The sequence below is a fragment of the Sinocyclocheilus rhinocerous genome, unplaced genomic scaffold (assembly GCF_001515625.1).
Source record: "Sinocyclocheilus rhinocerous isolate Xijiao unplaced genomic scaffold, SAMN03320098_v1.1 scaffold1449, whole genome shotgun sequence".
In the NCBI taxonomy this organism is placed as follows: Eukaryota; Metazoa; Chordata; class Actinopteri; order Cypriniformes; family Cyprinidae; genus Sinocyclocheilus; species Sinocyclocheilus rhinocerous.
In genome coordinates this window covers 317,280-334,095 of record NW_015664992.1, presented here as the reverse complement: position 1 = coordinate 334,095, position 16,816 = coordinate 317,280, and the positions used below count along the sequence as shown (strand labels likewise).

The window sequence follows — 16,816 nt, the reverse complement described above, 5'->3', positions numbered from 1 at the left end:
ACTCTCCAACATCCGGGAGAGCCGCCATAGAGGCAGAGGTCCCCTCAGCCGGAGCCTTTTCCCATAGTAATACTCACCATAATATAACAGCTGAAAAGTCTTGGTAGTAACGTTGGGACAGTAACTATTCCCCCTAGGGAAAAAAGGCACTACGGAGATCACATCCTACCCGATGGGGAGGTAACATGTGAAGATCCACCTATGGACTTACAGAAGAAGTACCACATAGGGAATGTACCACATAGGGGCTGGGCTCCGCGTAAGGGGAGATCTACCAAGACCCAGAACCTATCGACAGAATGCCTGTCTAAGGGAACACTGAGGGGGCAATACAGTCGAGAATACACACATGGGGCCTCAAGAGGAGCCACTACATGTGGAGCACTAACCCAATACAAGAGTTCACTCAAGGGAACCTACCTCGTAATGAGTTCTAATAGCAAGTTCCTCCATCGAACTTCACTAAGAAAAAGTGCTTATGTGATAGAAGGGTAGTCCAGATTTCAGGAAATGAACCTGAGCTGGACTGAATAAGCGCATAATTATCCTGGGGGGAGTAGCGCTGGTAGCAAGCTCTACACCCTGCCAGTCTGCTGAGTAAAAAAACTGACGTTCAGAACTCTAGAAGAAACTGGTTCCATTCGTAGATTATAAAATCTAGCAAATGTATTAGGTGTAGCCCAACCTGCAGCTCTACAGATATCTGCTAGAGATGCAGCCATGCCCCTGGTAGGCTGAGCCCTCACTCCCAGTGGGCAAGGTAGGCCTCTGGCCTGATAGGCCGTTAGGATCACATCCACAATCCAGTGGGAGATCCTTTGTCTGGAGACAGCATTCCCCTTCTGCTGTCCTCCAAAGCAGATAAAGAGCTGTTCAGAACGTCTGAAACTCTTGAGTGCAATCTAGGTATGTGCGTAGGGCTCGCACTGGGCACAACAGAGACAGGTCGGGGTCCCCTTCTTGGAAAGGGATAGCTTGCAATGTTACCACCTGGTCCCTGAAAGGAGTTGTGGGAACCTTGGGCACATATCCAGGCCGAGGTCTCAGGACAACGTGAGAGTCTGTCAGCCCAAACTCCAGGCATGATTCGTTAACGTAGAGGGCTTGGAGATCCCCCACCCTCTTGACAGAAGTGAGCGCAGTCAGGAGGGCCGTCTTCATATAGAGGACACTGAACTCAACTGACTGAAGGGGCTCAAACGGATCTTTCTGTAAGGCCTGCAAGACCACAGTAAGATCCCAAGAGGGAATAAGACGTGGCCTCGACAGTGTCTGTGCAATGAGGCTCACTGGGGGAAATGCATACTTGAGTAGGCCCCTGGGCCAGCTGTGAGCCAGTGAATCCGTGCCGAGGGGAGCCTCGGTCAGGGAGTACCACAACTGGGGGAAATGCATACTTGAGTAGGCCCCTGGGCCAGCTGTGAGCCAGTGCATCCGTGCCGAGGGGAGCCTCGGTCAGGGAGTACCACAACTGGCAATGGGTCTATAGACCCCTGATGCGGCATTCCCATTGCACACGGTGCCCCAGCCTATCTTGGAAGCATCTGTTTTAACAACAATGCATCTGGACACCTGTTCTAAGGGCACTCCTGTCCGTAGAAAAGAGATGTCCTCCCAAAGACTGAAGGTACGGCGGCACAACGGTGTGATGTTCACACGGTGTTAACCGTGACGCCATGCCCATCTCGGGACTCAGGTACGAAGCCAGTGCTGAAGCGGTCTCATATGCATCAGTCCCAGTGGTGTAACCGCGGCTGAGGATGCCATATGCCCCAGGAGCCTCTAAAAGTTTTTGAGAGGGACCGCTGTTCTCTGCTTGAGAGCCCTCAAACATTTCAGCACCGATTGAGCACGATCATGAGAGAGGCGTGCAGTCATCGTAACCGAGTCCAATTCTATATCCGAGAAAAGAGATACTCTGCACAGGGGAGAGTTTGCTCTTTTCCCAGTTGACCCGAAGTCCCAATCGGGCTAGGTCGTCGAGGACCATGTCCCTGTGTGCGCAAACCAATTCTCGAGAGTGAGCTAGGATCAGCCAGTCGTTGAGGTAATTGAGAATGCGAATGCCCACTTCCCTGAGAGGGGCAAGGGCAGTCTCCGCGATCTCCGTAAAGACGAGAGGAGACAGGCACAGCCCGAAGGGAAGAACTTTGTACTGATATGCCTGTCCTTCGAAGGCAAACTGAAGAAACGGCCTATGCCTTGGTAGGATTGAGACATGAAAGTACGCATCCTTCAGGTCTATTGCCACAAACCAATCCTGATCTCTGACACATGTTAATTTGTGCTTGAGGGTTAACATTCTGAACGGAAGCTTGTGAAGGGCCCGGTTCAGAGTCCTCAAACCCAGGATTGGTCTGAGCCCCCACCCTTCTTGGGTACAATGAAGTACGGGCTGTAAAACCCCTTCTTCATTTCGGCCAGGGGTACAGGCTCGATTGCACCCTTCTCGAGAAGGGTTGCAACCTCCGCCCAAAGAACAGCCGCATTCTCGCCTTGTACTGAGGTAAACAGAATGCCCCTGAACTTGGTCGGGCACCTGGCTAACTGAATCGCATAGCTGAGCCGAATGGTTCTGAGGAGCCATCAGGAGGGATTGGAGAGGCTTAACCAAGCATCCAGATACCCTGCCAACGGTCTCAAAGGAACCATGTTCGACGTACCTCGGGCAGGGTTCCTGTGGCTGAGCGGAGTGGAAGGCACTGTGGTAGGAGGTGAAACGTCCTGTAAAACACACCGTGCCTTGTCAGCAGGGTCTGTCATATGTGCCACCAACGTATGAGGGAACATGAGTTCGCCAGCATGCGTCGTGTTGGCTGAGTGATAGACTGGGCAAATTCTTCCACGGTGTCGCCAAAGAGACCAACCTGTGATTTGGGGGCGTCAATAAAGCGTACTTTCTCGGCTTCCCGCATCTCAGCCAGGTTGAGCCACAGGTGGCGTTCCTGGACCACAAAAGTGGACATCGCCAGAGCCTGCGCCGTGACCTTCGTAGCCCGGAGGGCATAGTCAGTCGCTGAGAGCAGTTCCTGCAGTACCTCTGAGTTGGGACCATCCTCGTGCAGTTCTTTCAACGCTTTGCCCTGGTAGACCTGTAGGATGGCCATGGCGTGCAGGGCGGATGCAGCTTGTCCAGAAGCCGAATAAGCCTTCACCACCAGGGACGAAGAGAACTTACAGGCCCTGGACGGGAGTCTCGGGCGGCCCCACCAAGTTGCAGAATTTTGCGGGCAAAGATGCACCGCAATCGCTCTCTCCTGTATACCTCCGTATACCTCCGTATACCCCCTCGCTGGACCCCCATCGAGGGTGGTGAGGGCAGAGGAGCCAGTGTACCGTGTTCTGGCTGAAAAAGGGGCCTTCCACGATTTCGTCAGCTCCTCGTGCACTTCCGGGAAGAAAGGCACTGGGGCCGAGCGCGGCTTAGTGTCACGCTCAGCACCAAGAAACCAATCATCCAGCTGTAAGAGCTCGGGGCAGGGTGGGGGAGAACACTCCAGCCCGATGCTCTTGGCTGCCCGGGCAAGCACGCAGGAGCAGGACCTGACCCACACCGAGGCAGGATGTGTTTGATGGCCTCCATCTGCTTCTTCACTGTGGAGAACTGCTGGGTAAATTCTACAATGGTGTCACCAAAGAGACCAACCTGTGAAATGGGGGCGTCATGAAAGTGTACTTTCTCGGCTTCCCGCATCTCAGCCAGGTTGAGCCACAGGTGACGTTCCTGGACCACTAAAGTGGACATCGCCCTCCCCAGAGCCTGCGCTGTGACCTTTGTAGCCCGGAGGGCATAATCAGTCGGTCTCTCCACCTGGGGAACCTCTGTATACCCCCTCGCTGGACCCTCATCGAGGGTGGTGAGGGCAAAGGAGCCGGTGTACCATGTTCTGGCCAAAAAAGGGGCCTTCCATGATTTCGTCAGCTCCTCGTGCACTTCCGGGAAGAAAGGCACTGGGGCCGAGCGCGGCTTAGTGTCACGCTCAGCACCAAGAAACCAATCATCCAGCTGTAAGAGCTCGGGGCAGGGTGGGGGAGAACCCTCCAGCCCGATGCTCGTGGCTGCCCGGGCAAGCACGGCTGCCATCTCATCGTCAGCCTCGGACTGAGGCTCAGCGCCCGTAGGTGCTTGCTCAGCCGAGTCATCTACTTCCGATGGTAAGTCGACCGGTAAACACGAAGCAAGGGAAGAACGGGAAGCTCACAGAGATTGCTCCGGCGAAACTGATCCCGCTTAACCCATGCTCTTCTGCGGGGCACATCGCTGCGGCCTCGTACCCAGAGGTAGAAGGACCAGAGCGTCAAGCAGCTGTGGTGACTCGGGGTCTTTTGACGAAGAACCCGAGCCACGAGCACAATGTGCTGATGGGAAGTGCCTCACAAGCGGGGCACAAACCATCCACAAGCGCTGCCTCAGTGTGAGCATGGCTCAAACACTGAATACAATGCTCGTGCCGGTCGTCTTTCGAGACGTGCCAACTGCAACCAGAAACACACGGACGGAAAGGCATGATGTAACACACAATTCCACCTGTGTAGCTCTCAGAGAAATTGTACTCTTTTAGAGGAAATTTGCTCTTTTAGAGATCGCCGTTGAAGCACCCAGGGGTACTCTCACAACACTTATCTGTGTATGAGTAGGGAGAGACCACTGACCGTTCCTTAGATCCAACGACGAGGAATCGAGAGGTGAATGATCGCAACTTCTCAGTGAGAGACTGCATTCGGCTGCGAAAAACAGAACGAGTGAGCAGATGCCACGCTGGCCTATTTATACCCGGATGTCTGGGGCATGGCCAGCTATGCAAGTTGTTTGGGCTCCCAAGAGCGATCCCTAGTGTCGTACACTTGACACAACGTCGTAGTGAACGACAGAAAGGGAACTATAGTATTTGTAAAAATTGCGAAAATGGAATGAGATTATTTGCTTTCTATACACTGTAAATAAGTAAATAAAATCCTGTTGAATTTACTGTAAAAAAGGCAGCTGTGGTTTTGAAAAACCACAATTTGAAAAATTATGGTCATAAAATTTCAGTGACTTTATATTAAATAATAAGTGTATACTGTTATTTCCTGGCCAACACAATTTTAATAAATTAATTTTCTTATTGTGAATAAAATATCATTAGACAACAGTCTTATGCAAAATATTCCAAATAATATGATATCCAAATGATAAACATGATATTTTATGTTATTATATATTACATAATTTTGATCATTAAGATTATTTTATTTTATTATTTTTGTTTTACTACAGTTATAGACATTAAGTTAAAAATTATTACTTTGTTATGATTATGAATACAGTTGAGGAGGTCAGTGCACTGTATAAAAAAATATGTGCATTAACATAATCCATTAATTTTACAGACATTTCTGTTAACTCTAAAACACAACACAGTGCAGTGTAAAATTCAAAATACTGGTAAAACACCTGGTAAACAATAAATACAGAATAAGAAATTATATAAGCCCTATTTTTATAGTTTTTTTTTAAGAGTGTACCTTGAGGGTCAGGCCAAAATCTCCATTTTAATACGATACTGTAAGTACAGACATTTGATGCAACTAGCTCATTTTATGCTAAGTAAAAAGTAAATATTATTATGTTAAATAATAATTTATCAAACCATATCTAAAAGGGTTAAAAATTGAATTTGTACTTTAAAAGAAATTGTGGGACAGCGAAGTGTACTGTATTTGCAGGCCAAAATCTCCAGTTTGTAGTTTGTACTTTAAAAGAACAACAAAGTGTACTGTATCTGTGGAAAGTGACTGGTTGTTCCACTCAAAGGAGTTGAATCACTCTCACACACATGTGCTCACTCTTCCGGAAGCCATTATCCGTATGTCCATATGTCTCTGTGTTTATGTGTGTGTTTTATGAGTGGTTTGTGTAGGTTGCTGGGGTTTGCTGCAGCATATTTATATTCTGTTTTGTGGAACATTTTCCAGACATTATGGTTGACACGAGGCAACCCAACCCCCCATCTGTCTGCGGCTCTGGAGTTTTATCATGAAAACATGAAAACTGACATGTACAGGTGGAGATGTTTAGACCATCTCTCTCTGCAATCTTTTCGTCATCACTATGGGATCTCTTAAAGAAATGTCTCTTAGCATCTTGGAAAATGACGAAGTGATGTGAACCAAAATGTCATGTACAAGTGTTTTTGTCAGAAATGTGAGTGTTATTGAGTTGCGGCATTCCAGTAAATTTATTTCTTGCACGTAAATTTGGTGTGTCTCAGCATAAATAGTGGAAAGACAGGATGTGCGATGAAGTAATGTGGGATAAAGCAGAAGGGAGCGGCACTCTGACATAAGGTCTGCTTGGTACAGAAGTTTCCGGAAAGCCTCTTAAACAGTCATGTGCTTGAATCGGCTCACGCTCCAGGGCTTCCGCCACACGTTTTTGGCTCTGCCAACATTCAGGGCATTGTTTTGGTATTAATCTCTCTTTATCGAACCCAAGGGTTAAAAATTGAATTTGTACTTTAAAATAAATTGTGGGACAGCGAAGTGTACTGTATTTGTGGAAAGTGACTGCTTGTTCCACTCAAAAGAGTTTACTTGACTTTCTGAATCACTCTCACACACATGTGCTCGTATATGTGGCCTGAATCTGCTGGTATGGTTTGAGTTGAGCCTGTGAGATACAGCATGCACTCTTCCGGAAGCCATTATCCGTATGGCCATATGTCTCTGTGTTTATGTGTGTGTTTTATGAGTGGTTTGTGGCCTAACTTGAAGAATTGAAGTGCTATTAATGCTTTTTATGCTAATTTTGGTACAGTGAATTTTAATTGCTTAATGTCTTCAGTGAACAGTTTGTACCAGACAAAATAAACATCACATGTGTTTAAATTTGATTGTACAACCATAGAAACATGAGAAAAAAGGAAAGATAACAATCCTTGCCATTTTTACTGTTTCTTCTCCTTGGTTATTACCTACCTTGAAACAGTCACAGAGTTGTTTTGTATTTGTTGGGATGTTGTGCCTTTATTTTTGTGAAGACAGTTTGAAAAGAGATCGGAATGAGAGGCGAACAGGATTGGGGCAGGATCTCAAGCCAACTCAGTATACGCTGTAGCACAGCCACAAGGTAGTGTCTAGTTAAAGCAATAATCTCTGGGAATCTGTGGTTTACTGTGATTTTAGAACATGTAGTTCTTCAGCAATGTTTAGCAGATTGATTGCCACTCAACACACAGAAGCAGCAACGCACAGATGTAGCAGTGCAGTAAAACTGATGTGTGTTTATAGAGTATTTTACAACATCTTCAAATGTGCTCAGCCTATCATAATCAAGAACCGTTTTGTTTTATAAACTTATCTTGATGACACAGAGACCAGGAGAGGAAGAGCCAGAAGGTGGTAATCAAAATCGGAATGATCTATAAAAGATGCACAGCGACGCACAGTAGAATCCGACTGCTTGCGTGGTGCAAGTGTCAAAGACGTCCGTCTAGTGCAATGACCTGAATAAAACATGCTTAAAAAGAGCTAAAAAATGTTATATTTTATATTTATTTTATTTATATTTATATGAGTTTATATTTATAGTTTTTTTATTTTTTTATGCAACATAATTTTGCCTTGGATAGGGGGCCTTCAAGTATTGTCTTGGACAAAGGAGTCAAAAAGTTTGTAAACTACTGGTGTCAGGTCAGGTTTACATAGAAAAACAATTAAAAAGCAGTGCACTGGAACACAAAAATGTGTTCAGTGTGGACCAGCCCTAACACTGGATCTTAACCAGGTGTAAAAACAAGTCTTACAAGAGGGTTTTCTCCTAGCTGTGACCATCACGATTGCAAGTGACAGGACATTTTGTCCGTTGTTTAGTTTCTTTTTCTGGAGTGTCATGCTGAGTAAGACTGAAATCCCACTCCAAACATCAAATATGTTCAGATTGTCTGTGATTGTCACACAACATTTTTGCCTTCAGTGTGGACAGAAATATGACTTATTTCATAGCTGTAAACCTGGCTGGTCAGTATAATTTGTCTTAAATCTCATTTTGTTAAAATAAATAAATAATCGTGAATCGACTCGAACCGTGAGTTGAGTGAATCGTTACATCCCTACTTGTTATATTATCAGATGGCCTTCGTTTTGAACTCCAGAACTCATTCTTGAAATGGCACACTGTCTGCAGATCGCAGCTTTAAACAAACTCCACTACTAATAAAATATAGTTTCAAGATGTAAACACAGACTTTAGTTTATTAGCCTCAAAGTATTTTCATATGAAGCTGTCTCAAGAAATGAGAGCTTGTTTTCCTTCAGTGTAGAGGGAAGGTTGTGTCACAAATGGAATTTCTTACCCTCCTTCCACTGAGACCTACAATTTTACTTGGAATTACAATGAGAGCGAAGCCAGGTTCCTCAGCCCACTGTTTCTGTGGTTTGTCTCTGTGGCGTTCCTCTATTCTTGCATTGTTCAGACAGCAGCTGCTCTAAGACCCATTCGTCTTCCTCAACCTTCATTTGTACACTTGCTCTTTTCCCCTACTTTTGGCGTTTTTGATCTGTGTTTTTAATCACTGGCTTTCAGTCCAGGCAACTGGAAAAGTTTAAGCAGGACTCGGCTCTTAAATAAACAACACCTTTGGGGATACAGCCCTTGATTCCGGTAAACGTCTGGCCCTTGCACAATGGCCAATTTTCCTTTGTAGAGGCCAACGCTGTCTCTGTCTCCACCCCCTCAGCCTTCAATCGCTCCATCTGTCTGGATTTTCCTGCATCTCCCGCACCATTTTACCCAACAGTCACTGATTCTATGTCTTCCTGTGCCACGTTTTTACAGCCACTCAATGTTCAAGTGAGCAACATCCCATTACAAGATATGGTATGTCTGGGGTTAAAGTTGGGGAGGTTCAGATACATTGAGACATTTGACATTTTAAGGTCAGAATGGGGTGTATTGAGGAGTTGGGAAGCTGCAAAAGAGCAAAAACCCATGGTTAGCCACAGCGATCACAGCTGTTAAAACAACTCTTTTGGAAATTGTGTAACATGCGCACATGCTTCCACAGAGTCCCCTGACTCAGCTATTTCAAATAGAAAGAGCGGCATTGTAGAAGTGAAAAAGAGAAATGTGTATGCGAGACCACTGTATTATTATTAGCACTATTTTAAAACAGAGTCACAGAGTCATCAAAGTTTTTGATTTTTGTCTGTGGACTCAATCTTGACTCAGACTCAAGTGAGCTAGTCTCGTATCTTGTGACAAATCATAAGGCAAATTTATTTTAATGTTTTAAATTGAATGCAGGTGTTGGAAATGTTCTTTGTTTGTTCTGCAAATGCTAAATAGTTTACAGTCTTATTTTAGAATAATTTCAAATTAGTCCTCACAATTTAAACTGAGATACTTATTTGGACTGGACTGTATGTTAAATTTATAGTATTCAGTAGAGATTTTACCCACAATAAGCAAAACGGTATATTACACATGAACACAAAACACATCATTTCTCTGTTTTACCTACATTTCTCCCCATTCCTTGTTCCTTACAGATGTAGAACAGATGGCAATAGACTGGCTCACAGGAAACTTCTACTTTGTTGATGACGTGGATGATCGAATCTTTGTATGTGATAAAGATGGAGCCACATGTGTAACACTGTTGGATCAAGAACTCTACAACCCTAAAGGCATTGCTCTGGACCCAACTATGGGGTATGAGCATGTTCAATCTCACACTTCATGTATACAACTAGCTAGCTGAATATTTGTAGTATTTGCTAAATGGTCAAATGAGGTATACATCAGGTTTACTCGGGTATAACCTTCCTCAACATTACCTTCAACAGAAAGGTTTTCTTCACTGACTACGGGCAGATCCCAAAGGTGGAACGTTGTGACATGGATGGACAGAACCGAACAAAGTTGGTGGACAGTAAAATTGTCTTCCCGCATGGTATCACCCTGGACTTGGTCAGCAGATTGGTCTACTGGGCTGATGCTTATCTGGACTACATCGAGGTAGTGGACTATGAGGGCAAAAACAGACACACCATCATTCAAGGACTGTTGGTAAGGAGCAAATACCAAGATCATTTTAAGATGTCCTTAAATATCCTGACATGTCCTAAAAAGTGACTCTTATAAGTTGAAAAAAAAGTATTACTCGTTATTGTGCAAGAATGTGTTTTGCTCAAGAACGAATTTCCCCATTGTTTTGAATCATTTAAAAGACAGTGAGTTGCTAAATATAACATTTAACAATGGTCAACTTCCCTTTATTACTGCTCTACAAATGATGTTTTATTAACAAAGTTCGGGAGGGGCACGTTCAGATAATTAACCTAATTAATACGAGAGGAGCATAATTCACAAGGTAAGAGCTGTATATATACACAGCAGACTTACCTCTGTTCCTTGACAGTTTTTCAGCATCCCTCCACCACCCCATCTCCACACTTACAACTATTCCTATCTTAAGTACTCTGGGTTTGGGCCAAAATTCCAAGATCAGAGTCCTCCCCTCGGACAGCACGCCAAATACGCATAACCTTTACTTTGTTTATTATATGTAAGTGTGAAATCGTGAAACATTATTTTGTAGATAGCATGAACATGATTTTATATTTCTCAAAAGTTCAAGTCAACAGATAAAGATCCCATGCATTTATCCCAAACATTTATGTAGAACATTTAAAATAGAAACTTACATTTTCTGTAAAGCTGCTTTGCAACGATTTGTATCATAAAAGCGCTATACAAATAGACTTGAATTGAATTGAAAATTTAATTTATCTCTATGATCCATCTATTCTATTCATCCACCAATCACCTGTTAATCTACTCATCTATTTAATGTTTATTTATAAAGCACATTTAAAAGCAACAGATGTTGCACAGAATTCTGTAAAATAAAGAAAAATGCAGTGCTATCCATCCAAACATTTGCCACTCATTCATCCAAACATCTGTCCACACATTCATCCTATTGCACTTCAGTCCAAATGTCAGTCTCTTCATACTCTCTTCAGACATGTGTCCAAATTTCCATTCATTCACCATCCATCCATCCATCCATTCGTCAATTCATCCATCTGCCCATTATCTACTTAAACGTCTATCTGTTCAGTAATCTGAATTGTCCTTCTAAATATCCATCCATCATTCCATCCATCCAAACATCTACCTGTTAATTCATCTGACCATCTATTCATTTTTCCATCCGTCCATCCATCCATCCTAATGTCCATCATCCACCTTAAAATCCACCTGTTATTCAGTTATCTGTCAGTCTATTCATTTGTCCATCCATCCAAAATTTGCCCGTCATCCATTCATCCATGCTAACGTTCATCAGTTCAAAAGTCCATCTCTCCATCTCTCCATCCATCCATCCAGTCCAAATGTCCATCCATCCTAATGTCCGTCATCCATCATCAACCTTAAGATCTGTTCAGTAATCTGTCCACCCATCTGTCCATCCATCCATCCACCCATCCATCCATTCATCATACCTCATTGTGTTGAGAGAGTCACTTATATTGTACTGTGAAAAATGCTTTAGTAGGTGAAAGAGACAGTGGTGTTAAAGCTGTTTCTGTCAATGCATTAGCCTGATTCCTTCCTCTCTGCTTGAGTTATGGCTATCATTTAGCTGCTCAGCCCAAGGCTAATTGGTGTGTTTATGTGCGTGTCTTGCTCACTCAAGCCAGCAAAGCAAACACAACTTCCCAAATAATATAACTAATTGAATAATGATTTTTTTTCTCAGATTGAGCATCTTTATGGGCTCACAGTGTTTGAGAACTTTCTATATGCCACAAACTCTGACAATGCCAACATGCAGCCTAAGACCAGCGTGATCCGCGTCAATCGATTCAACAGTTCAGATTATCAGGTGGTCACCCGTGTCGACAAGGGAGGAGCTCTACATGTTTACCACCAGAGACGCCAACCCCCTGGTATTAATCTGTTTCTTATCTAATGCTGTTGAATACATAGACTGAACTAGTATACAGTAGTATACTTGAATAAACTGTTTAAAATGCAACCATTACATTGCAGTCTAGCTCCAGCTCAGTCTAACTCTCCTGTTCTTCTTCTTCAGTGCGGAGTCACGCCTGTGAGCCAGATCAGTTTGGAAAAGCTGGAGGTTGTTCAGACATCTGTCTGTTGGGCAACAGCCACAAGAGTCGGACGTGTCGCTGTCGGTCTGGCTTTAGCCTGGGCAACGATGGCAAATCGTGCAAGAGTGAGTGACATTATAATAGATTCTACTCTATCAATTGATTCACCAAAATAGTTTAACTTAGTTTTACCTAACTTAGAATTTTACGCAAATGAGAGTTAAATTGCAGAGTTCAATGTTTATTCATTATGAAGTTTTTAAACTTGTTGCTGTAGAAAGGTGACTATGGCATTATTGTATAGATTTTTATTTAACTCCGAATTTACTACGAAAAGTATTATGGTTTACTATGATATTACCATATTTTTTTGGACATGTGTCATGGTGAAACCATAGTATTCTTCATGATATTTTAATGTTGTTACATAAAAATTATGCTAATTCTTAAATCCGATTGGTCATGGAATGTGTTCCACTTGCCCTGTATCTTGCTCTCTTATTGGCTGTAGGTCGTCACAGATGTTATTTCCAGTCAAAACACATTTCACTCTGCAGGGGTGTATTCCAGAAAGCAAGGTCAACTTACCGTCACATATACCCTGAACTCTTGGTTGATTAACCCAAACCTTGCTTACTTGAGGTATACTGGTTCCCAAAACGTGTCTGGGAGTAAGTTCAGTCAACTCAGAGGTGCATATCTCCACCTAGTTGGTGGTTGTGCAGTCATTTTTCATATTTTCTTTTTTAATATTTAGTAACTGAGAATAAGAATTTGTATATGTACTAGGGCTGTCAGTTGATAAAAATTTGTAATCTAATTAATTACATGATGTGTCAATTAATTAATCGAATTAATTGCAAAATACATTTTACTGTGAAAATACACACAAAAGAATATTTAAAGCTATTTTTGTGTTAAATGAGAAAATATCAAGTAGACATTACAAATTGTAGCTTTAGAAAGAAATATTTTATTTGAGTTAACATAAAATGTAAACAAATCTACAACGGCCTAACATAAACTTTGGAACATAAAAGAAGATAATTTGAGAACCATCTCAGTATTTTTTACAATGGTCATTGGTAACCAAAACAGCTTTGTTACCAACAGTCTTCAAAATACCTTCTTTTGTGTTCCACAACAGAAAGGTTTGAAATGAGAGGGTGAGTAAGGGTGTATTCACACCTGTCTTGTTTGGTTCGATTGAATCAAACTCAAGTTCGTTTCCCCCCTTGGTGCGGATCTTTTGGGCAGGTGTGAATACAGCAATCGCACTCAGGTGCTGAACACACAACCGTACCGAGACACAGCTGAAGAGGTGGTCTCGGTCCGCTTCCAAGCGAACTCTGGTACGATTGAATGGATGAACCAATGAATGGATGACCTTAGCACACGTGTTGTTTTGTTTACAATTTCTGGTTCACTTGCAAAAAGAGCAGTGTGAAAGCGAACCGCACTAAACAAAAAAAATCAACATTGTATTTGGTCCGGACCAAAGCAAGTGAACTAGCGGACTTTCCTGGTGTGAATACACCCTAAATGACAGAATTTAATTTTTTTGGGTGAACTATCCTTTTAATGTCTTTATTTTTATTATTATTATTTTTTAATGAAATTATACTCTTAATAAGAAATGAAATCTGCCACCAGGTGGCGGTAAATAAAATAGTCATTCATTGATTCATTCGATTCATTCAAACGGCTGATTCATTCAGGAATTAAGTAAATGGCTCTGTTAATAGAGACAGAGCGACACGCGTCATAATCTGAAAACCACGCCCACCGGGGGGGGAAACAATCCAACGCTTTCCATTTACTTTGTATTGCCGGAAGCTGCCTCCTTGTCATTTCTGACTTATAACAAAAAACAGAGCAATGCCTAAAAGCTGCTATGTGACAAGGGTAGAGTAAACAAGCTAAAAAAAACACAGAACTACGTTTTTATAAGCTGTCGACCCCAAAAAATGAGCGTTTAAGGACACAAAAGTAGAGCGCAACGTGTTATATTACTCTGAGAACTGCGCCCACTGGAGGGAAACGTAATCGGCGACAAGAACCATTCATTATTTTAACCATGTCAAAGGATTATTTCACCACCCTATGTGAATCTAAGAGGAGGAGATATATTGAGAAACTAAATTTATTGGTCTATGTCAGTACCCCCTTTCCTTACCTTCCTTTTGTTTGAGAAATGATCCAATTGAATGGCCCAACGTGAATTACCCTGACATCTATAACTATTTGTGTCCTTAAACGCTCGTTATTTGGGGTCGACAGCTTATAAAAACGTAGTTCTGTAGTTCAAGCTAAAAAACTAGTTTTTTAGCTTGTTTGCTGTACACCTTGTCACACAGCAGCTTTTAAGCATTGTTCTGTTTTTTGTTATAAGTCAGAAATGACAAGGAGGCAGCTTCCCAGAATACAAAGTCAATGGAGAGCATTGGATTGTTTCTCCCCCTGGTGTGGGCGTGGCCTAAATGCGCTCTGTCTCTTATGAATGGGTCTTTGAATCATTGGTTCACATGATTTGTTCAAAACACGGATTCATTCAGAAACTAAACATCGCTGTGTTGCTCGGAGATGTGCAACAATTCTGCTATGGTTTTAACGGTAATATGTTCTCTGCAAAATTGAGCAAAAACATATAATATTGTGTTTAAAATATAACAATATCAACTTCTTATTTTCTGAACTGTTATATAAAATCACATTTAAACTAGTGATATTCAGGACAGAAACAGCACTAGTCTTATATTGCTCTTCCTGCTTGTGTGATAGGCTGTCGCTTATCATGTGATATAAATATGAGACAAAAACTCATACAAAGGCATTTTTTCCACCAATATCTTGAATTTTAGGGCATAGCTGCATTTATGGAGTTGTTGCCATGCATCATATTTGTCAACAGTCAACTGCATGTAATGTAAGATGATGTACAGGTCTGGGGGCGGGGCCAGTGCATTGCGTTAAAATATTTTAATCTTGTTATTTTTTCATAACTAGTTAGTTAAGTTAATGCATTAAACTGACAGTCCTAATATATACATATATTTACGCACATATTTGACAATGATTTCCACAAAACTGTCAGTGAGTGAAAATCAGGGCTAAAATCGTGCAGTGTAAATATGTGTAGTCGAAAATAAGCAGAATCAATGATAATCAGGTAAACTTCTACCAAAGTAGGAGCAAACTGGGTGAAGACATGCTTTTTGGGGTGTTTCATAGTGCCTCAAATACCAGTAAATTGACTATCCCAAACTGTAGCAAATTACCTCGCATGATTCATTTAAATACTCTCCTCCCATAAATCTTGCATCTGAACAGGAAACTCCCAATAAAAGAAAAAACACTAAAGTCAGCAAAAACACACCTAGTATCTAGTAACCCTGTTGAAAAAAACAGCATATGCTGGTTAGGTTTGTTTTGAAGCATGGCAGCTGGTTTGAGCTGGTGTAAGCTGGTCCTGAGCTGGTTATGAGCTGGTCCTGATCAGGAGCTAGTTGCTTAGGACCAGCACATGACCAGCTTAAACCAGCTCATAACCAGTTTATAACCAGCTCGGGACCAGCTTAAACCAGCTCAAACCAGCTGCCATCCATCAAAACATAGCTAACCAGCATATGCTGTTTTTTTTCAACAGGGAAATCCTGACAGTAGTATTTTAAGAGCAAAAGAGAGTTTGCGCTGGTGCAAGCTGTTAGTAAATCCACTCCTAAGTCTGCTGCGGAGCTCGCCTCCAAACCGGGGTGCTTGTGAGCATTTTTCTGAAACCTAAAATGACAGTTGAGACACCCTACAATCTTTACAGACATGTGTACACAGTGACCATTGTAAGTCCACAAGACTACAACTGCACATGAAGTGTGTCATTGAAATAGGGCCCTTATGAGTTAGTGACTGAATCATTCACTCAACCAATTTGCTTAAAAATGTGCAATCTTTCATTAGTTGCTGTGCATGGCAGCTGGTTTGAGCTGGTTTAAGCTGGTCCTGAGCTGGTTATGAGCTGGTCCTGATCAGGAGCTAGTTGCTTAGGACCAGCACATGACCAGCTTAAACCAGCTCATAACCAGTTTATAACCAGCTCGGGACCAGCTTAAACCAGCTCAAACCAGCTGCCATCCATCAAAACATAGCTAACCAGCATATGCTGTTTTTTTTCAACAGGGAAATCCTGACAGTAGTATTTTAAGAGCAAAAGAGAGTTTGCGCTGGTGCAAGCTGTTAGTAAATCCACTCCTAAGTCTGCTGCGGAGCTCGCCTCAAAACCGGGGTGCTTGTGAGCATTTTTCTGAAACCTAAAATGACAGTTGAGACACCCTACAATCTTTACAGACATGTGTACACAGTGACCATTGTAAGTCCACAAGACTACAACTGCACATGAAGTGTGTCATTGAAATAGGGCCCTTATGAGTTAGTGACTGAATCATTCACTCAACCAATTTGCTTAAAAATGTGCAATCTTTCATTAGTTGCTGTTTACTATTTGGCACTATGTGGCAATATTGTGTCTAAAATGTAAGTTACTCTGATGTTGCTTAATTAAATATATGAGGATCATGGGTTTCAAATAGAGCCCGACCGATATGGGTTTTTTGGGGGCCGATGCCGATACCGATATTAGGGAGTAAAAAAAGACCGATACCGATATATCGTCCGATATTCTTTGTGTAGGCTATATTATAGTACAGTATAGTCAAAA

At 42.5% G+C, this 16,816-nt stretch overlaps 1 protein-coding gene across 1 annotated transcript in view; it reads left to right on the top strand.

The window, feature by feature from the left end:
* lrp1aa (low density lipoprotein receptor-related protein 1Aa) overlaps positions 1–16,816 on the top strand; it is a 200,204-nt gene that overhangs the window by 54,218 nt on the left and 129,170 nt on the right. Inside the window, exons 7-12 of the mRNA XM_016541471.1 lie at positions 9,532–9,694; positions 9,829–10,051; positions 11,751–11,940; positions 12,087–12,230; positions 13,253–13,271; positions 13,363–13,457. Coding sequence (XP_016396957.1) covers positions 9,532–9,694; positions 9,829–10,051; positions 11,751–11,940; positions 12,087–12,230; positions 13,253–13,271; positions 13,363–13,457 — 834 coding nt within the window. The remainder of the gene's footprint in view (positions 1–9,531; positions 9,695–9,828; positions 10,052–11,750; positions 11,941–12,086; positions 12,231–13,252; positions 13,272–13,362; positions 13,458–16,816) is intronic.